This window comes from Petromyzon marinus, chromosome 9, assembly GCF_048934315.1.
Source record: "Petromyzon marinus isolate PM22_M1 ecotype Great Lakes invasive population chromosome 9, UKy_Petmar_22M1.pri1.0, whole genome shotgun sequence".
NCBI lineage: Eukaryota > Metazoa > Chordata > Hyperoartia > Petromyzontiformes > Petromyzontidae > Petromyzon > Petromyzon marinus.
In genome coordinates, this window is record NC_133675.1 from 6,869,709 (window position 1) to 6,885,951 (window position 16,243).

The 16,243-nt window shown below is 45.1% G+C and overlaps 1 protein-coding gene across 8 annotated transcripts in view; it reads left to right on the forward strand.

Moving 5' to 3' along the window:
- LOC116940626 (transcription factor COE3-like) overlaps positions 1-16,243 on the forward strand; it is a 98,840-nt gene that overhangs the window by 50,607 nt on the left and 31,990 nt on the right. For all 8 annotated transcript variants that reach the window (XM_032950696.2, XM_032950694.2, XM_032950699.2 and 5 more), the window contains exon 7: positions 12,923-13,004. In XM_032950696.2, the coding sequence (XP_032806587.1) occupies positions 12,923-13,004 (82 nt within the window). The remainder of the gene's footprint in view (positions 1-12,922; positions 13,005-16,243) is intronic.

A 16,243-nucleotide genomic window follows, 5' to 3' on the forward strand; every position in this document is an offset into this window, starting at 1 on the left:
GTGAGGTTACACGCCACTTGGTTCCTTCGCTGGCCTTGAGGTCAGGAAGAACAGACAGCACAGGGGGGGGGGAGACGCTTTAGAATAAACACGAGGGTCGCCAACTGAATTGAAAGACAATAGCTGCACTTGGGGTTCGCCAACTGAATTGAAAGACAATAGCTGCACTTGGGGGCAAAGATAAAAGGCGGCTGCATTGTTTCGAAGCTGCGTCTTCCTGCTGTGGTTGCAAATATATCACTCAAGGTTGGCCGAAGACGCAGGTGACTTTCATTTTTAGATTCAAATCCGCCCAAAATTTAGCACCGTGTGAATTATTTTGACAATGTATTGTGCTTTGTGTAGACTCACCCACCCCCCTGCCTTTGTATTTTAGCTTTAGATTTATTTTCAAGGCTTTTTTTTCCCCATTTTCGTGGGCATACATTTTTTAGTTTTGTTTGTAGTTATTATTGACGATTTGCAAGAGCAGTCCGACTGCGCGCCTCGTTTTGCGCTCACGCATAAGCCGTCACGTCGTTTTATATATTTTTTTATTTTATCTTACAAACCTTTCATTTGGTTTGCAACAGCAATTCTTTTGAGCCCGACTGCTCGCAGTGTTTTACTGTTTTAATGTGTATGTTACACTGCCCCTCACGCGGAGTGAGCATCTGTATGTGACATATCACTTTTATATATGAAATGTCATTTTCTTTCTGTCCCTTTATTTCAGAGCGTGCACTTGTGTGCCCAATTGTCTCTCCTAGGCCGCCACCCTTACCATACGTGTATGTCCCTCCCGCACTCCCTATGCCTGCCCCCCCCCCCCACGTCCTCCATCCCCTCCCCCTATACTCGCCGTGCGCCATGCCGTGGATAAATTTACATCGGTCGCGTGTCGTGCGTTTTTTTTTGCTTGCATGGCTTCGCGCGACAGACAGCCAGAGAGAGGGAGAGAGGGAGGAGAGATAGGGGAGGTGTTTAAGCACTCGCTCGAGCGGAATAAGTGCATGCCATCTCACCAGCTGGGCTTCCCAACGGCCTGGGGTCCCCCCCTCACTCATCCCCCTCCCTGTCTCCACCCACACCCCCCATCCCCCCTCGTCACTACCGTCTCTCTTGCTTAGACATCAACGTCGCAGCGACACGACAGGGGAAGCGCTCTCACTCGCCAACTGTTAATGTCACTTTATTTTATTTTTGTGCCTCTTAATGCTTTCAGTCGTCCAATTTTGGCTGTTCCTTTGCATTATTAAGCGCAGCATACAGACGTTGACATGATATCGCTGGCTGTGTTCTGGCCGGCTCCGGTGTCTTTTGCAAAGTAATCAAAAGAGCCGAAGAACCACGGTAATGTTCAAGTGTGGGACTTTATTTCCGTTAATTACGTACATAAATGTGCGTGTACAATCGTACATGTGCGTCACGTTTTTGTCAATCCACTGCGATATTCTCCTCCGATTAGCATGGTTCGCTGCATAAGGTGCGATAGAAGTTCAACACATAGATGAGGACCTCCCCATGGATGTTTTTGCAATGCCCTCTACTTTCCGAAATTCCCATTGCCCCGTCTTTTGCGCATGGAAGTCGCCCATCTTGGTGCTATCCGGATCCCAAAATCCTGCTTATCTTTGAGATCTACCAAGATTGGGCACGTTACGATTGATGTGGTCATAGGTTATTTAGATATACATGAAAATCACATTAATGTATGTACAAAAGTTGGTTAAATGTTACACCACCTTTTGTTTACTGTCTCAACAGTATAACCTTCAGTGCTTTTAAAACCAATAACACAATGTGTACACTTGGAATGTGATGGAGCCTCTATTTAGAGGTTGAATAAATTACTCTCGTTTCAATGACACGTAGGCTTAAATATATATTAAACAACACGGTGTGGGTTTTTTTTTATTTTTCCCCAATGCTCATCTGTAATTTGAAGGCGGTACAACAGACCAGCAGGACATCTCATCAAACCTGCCTAAGAGCGGATCATTCTAATGGTGTAATTCCATGCACTGGCACAGATGCCTTCACTGTAATTAGGACGAGAAACCCTGCACAGGTTTCGCTGCTAATTAGTAAATTATGACGAAAATTGCATCAGGCTAATTAGCCGGTATTTGCGCAGATCCCCAAAGTTGGGGCCAAATGAAGCGTGGGCTCTGGTTGTGGCTGAGAAGCCTGGGCTACAGGGAGCGGCGTGAACTCGTGGGCAGGGGCGCGGAGGGGGGTGGTGCACCCTGTACGCGCCACTGTCAGCTGTGAAGACCATCGTCCCAACTCCTCCGCTATTTAAACGGTTTACTTGTAGAACCGGTCAACATGAACGCAGCATTTCCACGAATCTCCTCCATTCGCTGCTCACGATGTGATGGGACACATTTCAAGCTTTGTCCATTTTTGGGGTGGAAATTGTAGCATATTGTGAATTATTATTATTCAGTGCACTGCCATGATGGAGGCTTCCTCCCCCCCCCCCCCCGAGTTGTGTCGGTTGTGGGGGTTGTTTGACTATACTTCACCATGCTGGTGAGTGTGGGTTGGTGAAGTGAAGGAGGGGTGAGGTGGGGGCATGACAGGTTCAGATACCACTGATGTTAGCTGTGTCTGGAAATCTTACTGAGGTTGTCTAGTCCATTGTACAGAATACAAACCACTGTGGCACTACTCCCCCATTATTTATTAACAATTGCAGTAATTGTTTTTTTTAATTACTCTGCAGGTAACGTTTTACAGTTCGCATTTGTTTGTCAGTCAATTATTTTGAATTATAATGCAGCTATGCCACCAGCACACACACGCACAGTGAGTGGTCTGCTCTCTGGATGAGTCAACAAGCAGATGGGGCATGAGCCTCGCTTAACATCCCCTCGGATAGACGGCACCCTTCATCATGCCCCCTCTACCAGAATATCTCACGGGGCACGGGCGGGGTTAAAACGATGATGTTGTGACTTGGAGGTTAGGGTTATACTGTTCAGCCTGACCATTGCCCTGCTCAGCATGGATTTTATGGAGTGGAAAATGGCAGGCATATTTCCACTCCAGCATGCGTGTGTAGTGCTTTACACGTTGGTAAATAAAATAAGTACTTATATACTCTCTCGTGGGTTATATTTCATAGCCGTTTCTTCATGGCAGGCGGACGTTGGATTTCGGAGCGTTTTCCCGATCGAATGGGGAACAAGCGGGACAAGGTTTCCGATTTTCAGATATGCGGGCGGGCGGGCGACTTAAATTTGTGGAATAAATAACAGCAACTTGGTTGGCGCTGCACAAACAAACGGCGCTGTCGTTGCGAGTTTCGGCAACAAAAAAACCGTGCCTTTGTGTTGATCACAGTTGATGGACACGTGGCGTGTTACGTGTGAAACGAGCTCCCCCCCCCCGCCAGGAGTAAATAAGCAGGAAGGTAGTGGAAAGAGATGGCTGTGCCCATGACATATGGGGAGTGGCGGGTGTGGCCATCTGTCCGTTTGCTGTGATTTTGCCACGATATAATCATCCTAATCTAGCCCACTCCCTTTCCTCCTTTCTCACACACCATTGTCTTCGCCTGCCGATTGTGTGCGTTTGTCTCTGCGGTTATTGCATTTCCCCCCAAAAAACCCCGTGTAATCTGCGTGGCCCTCCCGCACATTAGTGGTGTCAGGAGGCAGAGTGCGCGCTCAGGACAGAGGCTCGCAATTAAAAATTAGCGAAATAAACATGTAGCATCAATGGGCAGAATTGCTTTCAACGGGCATACAAAAATATTGGACGTTCAAATAAACGACGTATACGCAACATATCTGTAAATATATGTAAATTTATGTAAATGTACTTATGGATGTATGCATGCATGCTCCTGTGTGTGTGTGTTCAAACATGCGCGCACACGTACACATAGAGCAAAAGCGGTGTGTTTTTTTAATATAGAGGTATCGAGAGAGGGCCACATATCAAGGCTTACATAGCGAGAAAGAGCAAGCATTGGGGTTAAGAAGAAAAGAGTTACAGAGTTAAAGAGACCATACAAGGGAAGAAAAAAAGACATAGAAATAGAAAAAGAGACAGAAGAAGACAGAAAAAAAGAGAGCTTATTCTAATGAGAGCAGATTAACAGATTATCATAACAAGAAAGCAGTGGTTTTGTGTGCTGTGGGTGGTGGGTGGCTCCCCAGCTGGCCAAGTGAAAGCGAGAGAGATGAGGAGGGAGAGGGAGGGAGATGGGGCCACGGGACAGACAGACAGACAGATGGGAAAGCCTTCCGAGGGTCGATAAGTCACTGACCTGACAGCTGGACGGGCTGTCACATGACCCTCAAGCAAGAAACTCAGGTTCAGGCTGTGCCTAATGTACACTTGCAATTCCAAACATCAACACGTACACACACGCATACACATACGTGCACACACGCACACACGCGCGCCCATACATACGCACATACATACAAATACACACAAAGATACCCCGTATAGTCTTAACAGGCTATCGTGGCACGTTCCGTTAGCGAGCACCTATGAAGGCCGGCACTGCACACGAGCGGGTGGGTGACCAGCACCTAGTGGTGATTACACACCACACCAGGTACTCATTTAAGGTTGAGTCGACCTAGGGGAGGCTCAGAACTGGTTAAAATAATCGTCACTGGTGTTGGCCGTGAGCAGGAAGCAAACTCGAGTTGCCGGGTTTCTAGCCCAGGTCGCTAACCATTACATACAAAGACACATCGAATCCCACACATATATATGCACATACATACATGGGGCAAGTACGATTAGAAATCACCTATAAAGACTGGCATGATTCAAGAGAAGGTGATATCTCCAGCACCATACTCAGCTGCTTTTGTCTACCCAGTAGTGATATTTATACACCACACTAGGGACTCATTTAAAGGCTGGGTCAACCTAGACGAGGTCCAGGATCAATGCTGATATCACTCACCACTGATGTGAGCCGGAGTCGGGAAATATTACAGCGCTCACCACTAAAATACCGCTCCACACACACACATGAACATAGAAACAAATTGACACACATAAATACATACACATGCACACGCACACCAAAAACATACATACACAACAACTTACATTTGCCAGTGTCACCACTGCACTTGTGCCAGGCTAGGTTCACTTTTAAGCCATGTGAAGTGTCGAAGGCAGGATAACATTTTACCGGCCTTGCTATATTTCTGTGTTTTAGCTGCCTTGGGCTCTGCCCATTGTTGTGAGCGTCGCTCTTCCACTCTCCGTTGTTATTAGAGGGCGGCTGCCTCCTACTGCCCAGTAAAGGCTTTCATGTACCTCCTCCACAAAGGCCAATCTTGACACCACTGGTACCAATCATCTAAAAGTTTACTCAATTCCAGATCCTCCTGTATCACGTCAACTCATCTCTTCTCTAAGCTGTACCATGCTCATTTAGCTCCCTTTATCCAGCCAAACAGAAGCTGCTTAGGCATGTGGTGGCTGGGCATGCACACTACATCACCCAGCCAAATGTATTCTCCACTGCCAGAGGAGCTCACCAATGGGACAATGTCCAGAGCTTTAAAAGTCATCTTAGTTTTCTTACACAGTCCAGGGAGGACAAACCCAGGATGGATCATAGGCAGACTATCCTGAATGTTTCAAGCCAGCAAAAAGTTCCTGTTAAGAGTTCCAGGTTTCAAAGTGTACAGTGAGGAAATAATTGTTGCCGAGAAGAACTGGAGCCTTCTTGTGGCACGAAGGACCAGGCAGCTTCTTCGCAGCATTTTTCAGCTGATGAAAAGTGAATACTGTTCGACTGATTTGGCGTGGGACCTCTGCTGTCAAATCAGAATAGGTCATACGCACACTGCCCAGCTACATGAACTCCTGTACACTCTCTGAAACCACTCCATTACTCACAGAGTTGTTGCAATCAGTGCATTGCTCCTTTTATAAAGGGGGGGGGGGGGGGGCACCAGTGCATCCTTCCAATCCTCAAGAACCTAACCAGCGGTGGAAGTTGTAAGGCAGCCTGAACATAATTGCCTTCATATCTCAGAAATGTTCTCGGGAGATCATCTTTTGCTCAGTGCATTACCTCCATGGACTTTTGGGACTGTGTATTTTAGCCAGCACCTAATAAGGCTGACACAGTGGATGAGGACAGGGTATGGCCAGCACCATACCGTCTCCTATGGATCCCCACGATGGAGGTTTACCCACCACATCAGGTAGTTATTTAAGACTAATTCGCCCTAGGGGAGGCCCAGGACCGGATCAGATATCACTCGCCCCTAGTGCTAGATGTAGCAGAGAATTCAACTGGGGTCAGAGGGTTCATAGCACAATGCACTGACCCCTGTACCACGACTCCCAACACACGAACAGACGAAGACATCACAGTAAAACAACTACCCAGTTTCAGTTTGGAACATTGCATTAATGTGCCAAAATGTTTGCATGGATGCCTTTTAACATCCTCTTTGTAACATATGCTATAGTGCCAAACAAACCATAGTTTGAAGTCATTCACTTTTCTGGTAAATTTTAGTAAATATATTATGACATTGGGTTGAACGGTGGCACATTGGCTAGGGCATTACGCTATGAACTTGGCGACCTGAGTTCGATTCTCAGCCACGGCCAACATCAGTGGTGAGTGATGTCTCAAATGGTCATTGAGTTCCTCCATTTTCCAATCCACACTGATCTGGGGTTGTAAAGTATGGCCATCACCCTCTCGTTGCCGACAGGACATAGAGAGCAGTTGATTTACATTGTGCCAAAATTATTATTTTTATTATTTTCAATTATAACACAGATTTGGTTTACTTTATAATTGATAATATAGTATTACAGTTCATACTGTAGTTGTTTTTTCGCATTCACATCACATGCAATCTTCTGCTTTAACAAACAGCTATCGCTTAAAATATACAAAATAATAATAAAAAACAAATGACCCCTGGGCCTCGTGTAAATTTTACCCCCCCCCCAAAAAAAATCCCATCAGACTAAAATGCCCGTCACATTAAGGCGCCTTGTTTTGCTCACACTTTTGACCAAACCGGATTTTCAACGACAGGTTGTCACTTTCATTAATTATACAAAATCGCACTAATTACGGTTCCGGTGCGTGCGCAAAGAACAGAAGGTGCCTGGTAATACGTTACTGAATTAGCATTTTAAATAGGAGCACGATGGTGGCAGAGCTTGGTAGCTGGAAATCTAAGGGGGGGGGGGAGGCGGGGGATATTGTGGTTCCTGTCCTAAAGTGCGCTTGAGATTTTTTTTGTTGTATCATTAGAACAAATTTGCATGGTTTGACATTAGCATTAAGGTTGGTGGAAATTCTAAAAAAAAGTATGAATCTAACACCAATGAAAACGAGTTCTCTGTCGTGATGTCCTAAAATAAAACAAATATTAAGTCATAATTTATATTAGTAAAACCCTTTAAATACCACACATCTGTTGTGCATGTAATGATAATGGACTATTGTATGTTTGTTGAACTTCTTTCCCCACAGTACGTAGCCAACTGTGCTTATCGGAGGTGGAGGGATTATGGCTGGAGAATGCCACTTTAACTGGGGGGCTCTCCAGCACACCGAATTATTTTTCAGCATCAACTTGGATGGACATCCAATGCCAAAGCGCGTGGCGTTTGAGGCCAGCGCTCTCGCGAGAGTAACGCGAACCCAAAATGCAATTTTCCAAACTAATAATTTCAGCAACTTACCTCCCCCCCCTCCCTCCCTCCGCACCCACTTTGCGCAGGTGTAGTTATGTACATAAAACAAATACAGCACTGGAGTGGCACAAGCGAGTAACGTGCGCGCTAGCAGCGCAGACGCAGGGGGCCGGACCGGCTGGTGAGCGTCGTCGCGCGATCTGGCTCACTCTGTAGGATTGTGCGCTTTACAATGTGGCCCGCCCAGTGACCCCTGCGCCGCTCCACCGTGTTATTGACAAACAGCGGCGATCGCTGCGTCAACGATCGATGGGCGCACGGGATGCAATCACCGTACCGCATCCGTACACGTGTCAATCTGCTGGGATCTCAATCGCAAAGACTGCCTGCCCATTGGTGGTGTTGGCGAGCGTGCAACAAAAATATAACATGCTCTGCTTGCCAGTTTATGGTGTGCGTGTTTCCGGTTTTTGCATCTGTGCTGGTTTTTTGCATTTGCATCATTGTTAAGTGCGTGCATGCGCACGCGTGTGTGTTGGTGCCTTTGTGTTACTACAGTTTTTATGAAGCCTATTTACTTGCAAATACATTTGTTTAATGTGCCCATCACTTTTAATTAGTAAGCAAATCGTGTTTTGTTTATATCAGTTACATTTTGTGTAAGCCAGTTTTTGATCATTTGGTACTTTCAAAAATCAGTTCTGAGCCCACCACATGCCTAAGCCCGAATTGTGACATTGTGGTTTCATCAGAACAATAGCATTTATGAAATAAGGTAACATACAGTGCTATTGACAAAAGGGGCGGCAGGAGGCTAACCTTGTTCCTGCACATGTATCAGTTACTGATTAGAAGTGACATGGATTGTGCCTAATTAGTATGTCAATTGCACCTCTGATGACATTAATACTAGACCTTCAGAGGCCTAGTAATCTACTTAATTAAAATGCTTCTCAGCAAATGTGCAAGGGTTTTATGGGGCTAACTGTATATCTCAGAGTGCCCTGCATAAAAGCCTCCTCCATATACCACATGCACCCTGGGCTTGCATTAATGCAGAGCTAATTGATATCCTTTTCACAGCAATAAAAAAATGTGCTCTGAATCCTTGCTAATTTTATGTGCTTCATGGAGAAATTTCACTCAATCTAAAGACTCAAATATATCAATTGCATATAATTGTTGGATGGGTAGTGTAATAGAGTAAGAGTTTATTGCCCTTCATCAATCCACCGTTGGATGGTGTCCTGAAATTGTATTACTTATATTTTTTAAATTATACTTCAACAAGCTGGTCAGTGCGGATTCGTTAAGGGTGAGCCTTTAACCGACGCAGTCACGCAGATGTCACTTTCCACCGGTGTTTGGCATGGCCATGAATGAAACTCAGATCGCTAGAATCACAGTGCAGTTGTGCCAAATGCTGCGTAACCACTCCACCCAGAGCTGTATACAGTACCTTGTTAAGAATAGCGATCATAATTTAACTCACTCCACAAGTGCAGGGAGTATACTCTTTGGTTCTATTGGGTAAAGTCACGTAGGTGAAAATAAAATAACAAAAAATCACGACGTTTCGGCCGTGATTTTTTATTATTTTATTTTCACCTACGTGACTTTACCCAATAGAACCAAAGAATATGGATCCTAGCAGTCACGAAAGCTTTAAATCTAGAAGTGCAGGGAGTTTTGCCATCCCAGATCGTTGATATCAGCAATTTAAGTAGTCCTCTTGAAGTACCCCATATTTATCTAGAAGGACACGTTGGCGTAGTCCGACTTTACTTTTTTTTGCAGTACAGTACTGTCGAAAAATATTCAATTACCCCGCTAACCGGAGATATAATGAAGGCGATATGAATTTGGTGTCACGCCAGATGCACATTTCCAGCGCATTAGCGGTGCGCTGGGTCAGGCCTAATGGCGTGATTTACGGCGAGAAATGAGTCGCTGCGGCCGCTGAATGTCCCCGTTTTTTTCCGCAATGGCTCGAGGCCGGCCCGTCCACATCCACAACCCCGCCACGCGGGCCTCGTTAAAAATGTAGCGCTTATTGACTTGTGTACTATTTCGGTGCAGCCGATGATGTCAGCGAAAAGCGTACACTGGTTTGAGAGAGAGAGAGAGAAAAAAAACCCGAGAGAAAGAAAAGGAGGAGGGGTGGGCTTAGCCGAGGAGTGGGGGGGTCGATAAGCGGCATGGGTCGGAAGGTGGGCAGGTTTATGCAATTTGTCTGAATCAGCAGAAGCACAAAAGGCCATCACTGTTATGGACTAATCACACGAGCACCTATCAGAAAAAAAATATGCCTTTTTTAAGTCAACGTGATCCATTTTCATCTTTATCCCGATTAACATTTTAAAAGGGATATTTCTTTTTATCAATAGGCAACAAATGATTTTGACCTTCAAAGCGCCTCGGTCAGTAAATACGTTTGTCGTTATTAATTTGTGTGGAACTGTCAAATCTATTGCAAAGATCAGCTCGAACGGAACTTGTTACAGCAGAACAGCATTATCTGCCAGTGTTGCCAATGTCACAAACATAGCAGTGTTAGACTTTTTTATTGTTGCAAAAGTCTGATTTTCAAATTGAGTATAAAAAAGTTGCACAACCTTCAGTCGAACTTAAATAAGAGACTTCGACCCCTATCATCAACATCTTGGAGGGTGTGCAATGCATATTTCCATCTACATAAAGAAATGTTAATAAGACCCCAATTTAACGGTTTGTTAAGTTTTCCAAATACGTGTGCAGGCTTTGGTTTTGTAATTATGGATTTAACGAAGTAAAAAATAAAAAAATGCAATCCTAACATATTTCCACATAAGCAACAATGAAATGTCAAAATAATAAAGTGCTTTGAATTTTTTTTGCCGGTTAATTATTTGGTGCTGACAACCTAAATCAAATGTAAAAAAAACATTAAAAATCGGACCTTTGACTTCTTTTTTGCATAGTAAACTCTTTAATTAGGGACGTATAAACAGTAGCTTTTTAATACATTTCCTTAGAAGCTCCGGTGAAATGTTTTAGCGTAATGGAAGCGCGGCAATCTATTAGACAGCGAGAGGGTTTATTGCCGTCGTAATTAACTGCACTAATGCGTGTTGTTCCTCGTAACGTTATTTATCACGTTTTGTCATCGGGCTGCGTACAAACGCTGCTTCCTTTTGCAAGCGCTCATTACAAAGAAGGATCGTTTTAATCAGCCTGGTCCCCACCCTTTTTCCAGAGACTCCAGCACTGACATTATTAACGCTAACGTTTCAATAAACAGCGATTTAATTGGCTGGAGAGCTACACAGGCGAAACAACCCAAATTTATCATCTTGCCCTCCCGGATTAGAAGACTGCTGAGCGCTCTCGCAGGGATAATTACTCACTCGAAACCCACGAAAAGACACATTTACTAGAACACTCGTTTTCCTCATTTTTAAATCCAGACAATGGGAAGAAGTCATACAGCTTCAAAGGCCCCATGTTCTGTGTGGTTGTGTGTGTCCCAGTACAAATGAGGCCAAAGAATGAATTCATTGCCAGAAAACAACGTCAATTGCCATTAATGATGGTACAATTATGGCCACCCTGTTAAATAGCCTTAATGAATATTTAATAGATCATTGAAATGTTTCTTTTAATGTAAAGGCTCACGCTTGTGCGCACACGAGTGTGTGTGTCCGTGCCATGTAACATGTATTATTGTTGTTCTTGTGAGTCAGGACAATCGTCTTATTTTCAGCTTCATGTGCTGTTAATTTTGCTCGGCTTATCGTAGCAACGCAACTAACTGGCCCGTGAACCGCGCGGGTTTTCTTGATAAGTGATGTGTCGGTCAACCGGTGCGTGAAAGGAACAAGTAATGCGGTTGAATTTTGCCGCTTTACACCCATGCACTCACTGCCTCTTGCCCAACTATTAAGCAAACACCTTAAATCACAGGACGATGATCAGGAAACTAAACAAAATATCCCTGTGATGTGTAGTTAAAAGCACAATTTTAGCACAGCTGGTATGCATTTATCTAATCTGCGTATCGTTCACGACTGCTGAATATAGCTCCACACAAACACAACCCCCCCCCCCCCCCCAAAAAAAAAAACTTTCGGCAAAAAAAACTAGGTCATCGTAAGCCTCCCCTGAAATATTATTTTTCACTCTCGACCAACAATTTGCAGAAGGCACTGCGACTTCAAGGATGGCGCGCCACAGGCCAGGCACTCAGAGGGTAACACGCCCACTCGTTACTTAATTTTAAAGGATTAATTTTACCCCAAACATTTTGCAGCGCCCCTCGGTTGCCCTCCCACCCCGGCCACCCCCATCCACCCCCTCCCCCCCCCCCGGCTAACCAGCCCAGGGCTCCCATCTGCTCCCTTGGATGGGCTAATGGCCACGGCGCGCGTAATTGGCGACACCAAGCCAGGCCGTTGCCCGGACGACGGCTGTAATTGCGTGACACCAGCTGGTCGCTCGCCCAGCTTTCGCCTCCTTCCCTCCACCTCCCTTGACTCTTCTCCATCCCTCTCCCCCCACCGTCTCTGTTCTTTGCTCTCCCTGCCATTGTGGGTGGGCGGGTGAGGCTCGGCGGCTGTGTCACCACCGGAGAAAAAAAATTAGGCATGCAGACGAAGGGGGGGGGGTGTTGGGTGGGTGATGGACGTAGGGGCAGGCCACGTAGTGGTGGGTGAGCAGCGGCAAGGTAGAGAGAGAGAGAGTTGGGGCGTCCGTGGAGGCGGCGGGGGTTGTATCAGGTGGCGCGGGGCAGGCTGAAGTGACGGGGTGTGCTCGCAGTATTAGCGATGCTGAGCGCGGGGCTAATGGTGCCGTGGCCTTTGCTTCTTCTTTTTGAACTGCAATGCAAGTGCATCTCTCTCGCGTGCGGAGGCCTCGCCGTCCTTGCGTGGAGCTCCGTTTCGCTATAACGCGCGGCTGCCTGGGGGTAGGGGTGGGGGTAGGGGTGGGGGTGGGGCGGTGGGAGAGGGCATTGCTCAGTAGCCGACTCCGCAAACAAAAATTGTAAAAAAATTACAATGTTACCTCTTGAAAAGGCCGCAACCACATGTATATTCGTTTAGTTTTGCGCGTGTTTTCATTGACAATAATAATTATAATAATCATCATCCCTCTGTAAAATTGTATTTATTTTTTTATTCCATTATGAATGTTGCGTTTGATAATCACTTGCATTAAAGTGAAATAAGCAAACGCTTGTGTAATAGCTTTTGGTGAAATCGTAATGACGTTTATGTTTTGCACTCTCCTTTGTGTGTACTTGCAGATTCTTTCTGAAGTTCTTTCTGAAGTGCAATCAGAACTGTCTGAAAAATGCCGGAAACCCGCGGGACATGCGCCGATTTCAGGTGTGACATCAATTCCTTGACTGATATGTTGATGGCGGTGCTTTGAGTGTGAATATAAAAAAAAAATGAACGCAGAGACTGGAAGCGTATAGCAATGACAGCTCCTCCATGCACACACTCCGCTGACAGTGAGCAAATTCCCATTCTGTCTTTACAGGAAACGCATCACACATTAGCCGTTAGCTCCTGGGGACAGGCTCCACATTAATCACGCTGCGTCAAATGCAGGGATTGTACATCTTTAGTTAAACACCGGTAATAAAATCAAAGCAAGTACAAATTTCTTTTTTTTTCCTGCAGAAATGAAGCCAAATGACTGTATCAGTGATGAATGTCCTGGTGCTACGCAAATAGGATAGAGCCGGAACAAACCCCTTGTGTGTGATTACGTCTTAGAAGTTTAATTGTGTTTAAGCTATAGGCTGAAAAAACACAACATTTCCCTAATTATTTACTATTAGTAGAGTAAACAGCACCAAACTTAAAGGCTAGGAATAATTTGTAAAGTCCGCAATTTTGCTATTAAATGTTTAATTGTTTGAAGTCTGTTTGGGTTTACACTAATGATAGAGGAGCGAAAACAAAAGCCGTTGTTTTGATTTAAAACAAAACTGATTGAACGCCAGCTATTACGGTGCTAAATGTGCCAGAAACATACAGAAGTGGCTACTAGGTCGCCGAGTTTCTGCGATTACGGCAATTAGCCCTAATGTTCGTGTGAACGCATGTGGTTTAAATCAAGTGGGCTTAGCTCGGGCGCATTATTTTCATGACTGGCGCAATTGAAAGTTATTTGTGTGGGGTCGCACAGACTAACCCCAGACTAAACGCTAACATACGCTCTCACCGCAAGAGCCAGATTATCGGTGACATCCGTAATTGGTTTAATGTGCGCCGTCAGGAAGTTGCGATACAACCAGAGAGAAAAAAAGTGGCAGAAATATAAAAAAAATATAAAAAAATCTTCTCGGTGACTCGAGAATGTGTATGGTTAGCGTGGCAAAGTAGCCGAAAATTTTTTAAAAAGCTCAACATCATTTTCTGTATATATATTTTTTAAAAATGCATTATATGCCATTCAATTGAAAAGTTCAATTCCCAGAATGGAATGTTTTGAATTGTTTAACGGCTTTCAACAGGCCAAACGGCGCTCATGAACCCACAACTGTTTGCGTAGGTAATAATTGCTGTGTATTTTGTCAATTTGAAGCAGTAATATACGTTGTTGGCAGCTGCTGACATGAACATTGATTCAAATTACAATTAGCAATGATTTGCTGAAACTCGCATAGCTGTTCGGGACTCACAAATGATGGCAATTGATCCGGTTGACCTACACGAACAAATTTCAGCTGGCCATTGAAAATGGCATGATTTGACTCAATTTGTATTTATATTGCTGTCACACATGAACTGCCCATCAGGGATTGAAAGTGTGTCTTCAGCACAATATAGGGTCATAAAACTATGGCACTGGAGGCAGCAGAGGAGCAGAGGCGCCGTGTCTCTTAAGGGTAGAGTGGAACCGAGGGTGGGGTCAGGCCTGTAATGAGGGTAAGCGGCTATTTGTCCTGCTGATGATGAGCAATGGCTTCCTGAGCTCCAATGCCTGACCCTGTTTGGTACCAGTGCTCAACCCCACTCAGTGCAATTCCCAGCATTTACACGCACATGCCCAAACCCCCGCATCGTTTAGAAAGAGTGCATGTAACTTCTGCCAAAAGCAGAAGCCTCCATCTCACCCGTCCCATTCCCGGCCTCCCTGTAGTAAAAAAAACAAAAACCTACGAACACGTCCGGTAAAATATGCTCTCAAGTATTTGTTGCGTAATATATTTTTTTACGTACGGTATACATTAATTTATATGCATTATCAAGTTGTATGCTTCAGTAGGCTTATACGTAAAATAACAGGCTCATTAAAATAACAGCAGCTTTAAAAAAATGAAGCTGTGTTTTTAATTAATGACAATTTATTTCCACTCGTGTGTCTCCTTCAACTAGAGCCATACTTTTTAAACGACAAAATAAATATGTTCAATGAATATTTTCTCTTTTTAGACATTTTGCATATTCTCACCGGCACAGAATTTGTGTAAGACCCTCGCTTTTTTTTATCTTCCGTCTAATTTGCTTCAATGATACCGACACAATTTTCATCCCTATGTCCCCGACATCTTCCGGCCAGCCAAGTCGGTTTCACATCACACTCCGAGCGCGGTGTCTCTGAAATTGTCATCGGCGTGGACAATGACGCTCGCGAGAACCACTTTAGCCCCGTGAAAGCGGTGCGAGAGGCATGACTTTCCACTCATGCATAACAACGGCTCGACCGTTTCCAAATCTCCCCGGCGCATTGTTGTCGGTGCCGCTATCTGGACCAACGCGGCCCCTTTTCCGTGCCCACTCTGGCTCCCCCCTCCCCGAATCCCCCTCCTTCTTTGATGGATTCGCCGGGTAACATAATCTCCTTAGCGGATTTGCATCCCGAGGCTCCCTGTGTGGCGCCGTGCGCACCAATGCCTCCCCTGCGGCCCTGTGCCGGCAATGGCAGGCGGCCTAAGCCACCTACTGTCGTACGACCCGCCCGGTCGGCCGCCCGCCCGCCCGCCCGCCATCTCCTCCCCTTTGCTTCCAAGGATTTGTAGCACGCGCACACGCGCGGCACACACCAGTGAGTGCATGCGCGTGTACGCGTGTTCAGAGTGCGTCTGCACCATGCACGCCCCACAACTTTATCTCCTCACAGGCGGCTTCCTCCTTAACCATTTCAATCCTAGAGCAAAAAGAGCAATGCTAATAATCAGCATTATGAAGAAGTTGTTTGGAATCCCCTCAAGCATACACAATTCTCTGTCATGGTGAGTCTAACAGGGCACCTAGGGAATTGTTATGTGTACATGGAATATAATGAGTACATACACGGCATAAAGAATGTTTTCTGTCTCTGGTGTATTGACACCAGTTAAAAGGCCTCCATCTGTAGGTTGTAGACTTAAAAAAAAAATCTAAACAGCCTTAAAAATGTTGTTGCTCTTATTATTGCTAGAAAATAATGTATTATGCTAACGTAATTTCTGCAGTTATTGCTGCTGATGCGCACAATTATTTTCAAGCGGCCGTAATTTTTTAAGCACTGGCATGATGCGTTTGGCGGGGAGTTCACCTCAAAGTCTGCCAGAACGATCAACAAAAATCAAGCGGCCGAAAAAGATTTATCATGCAGGTGTGACTGCATT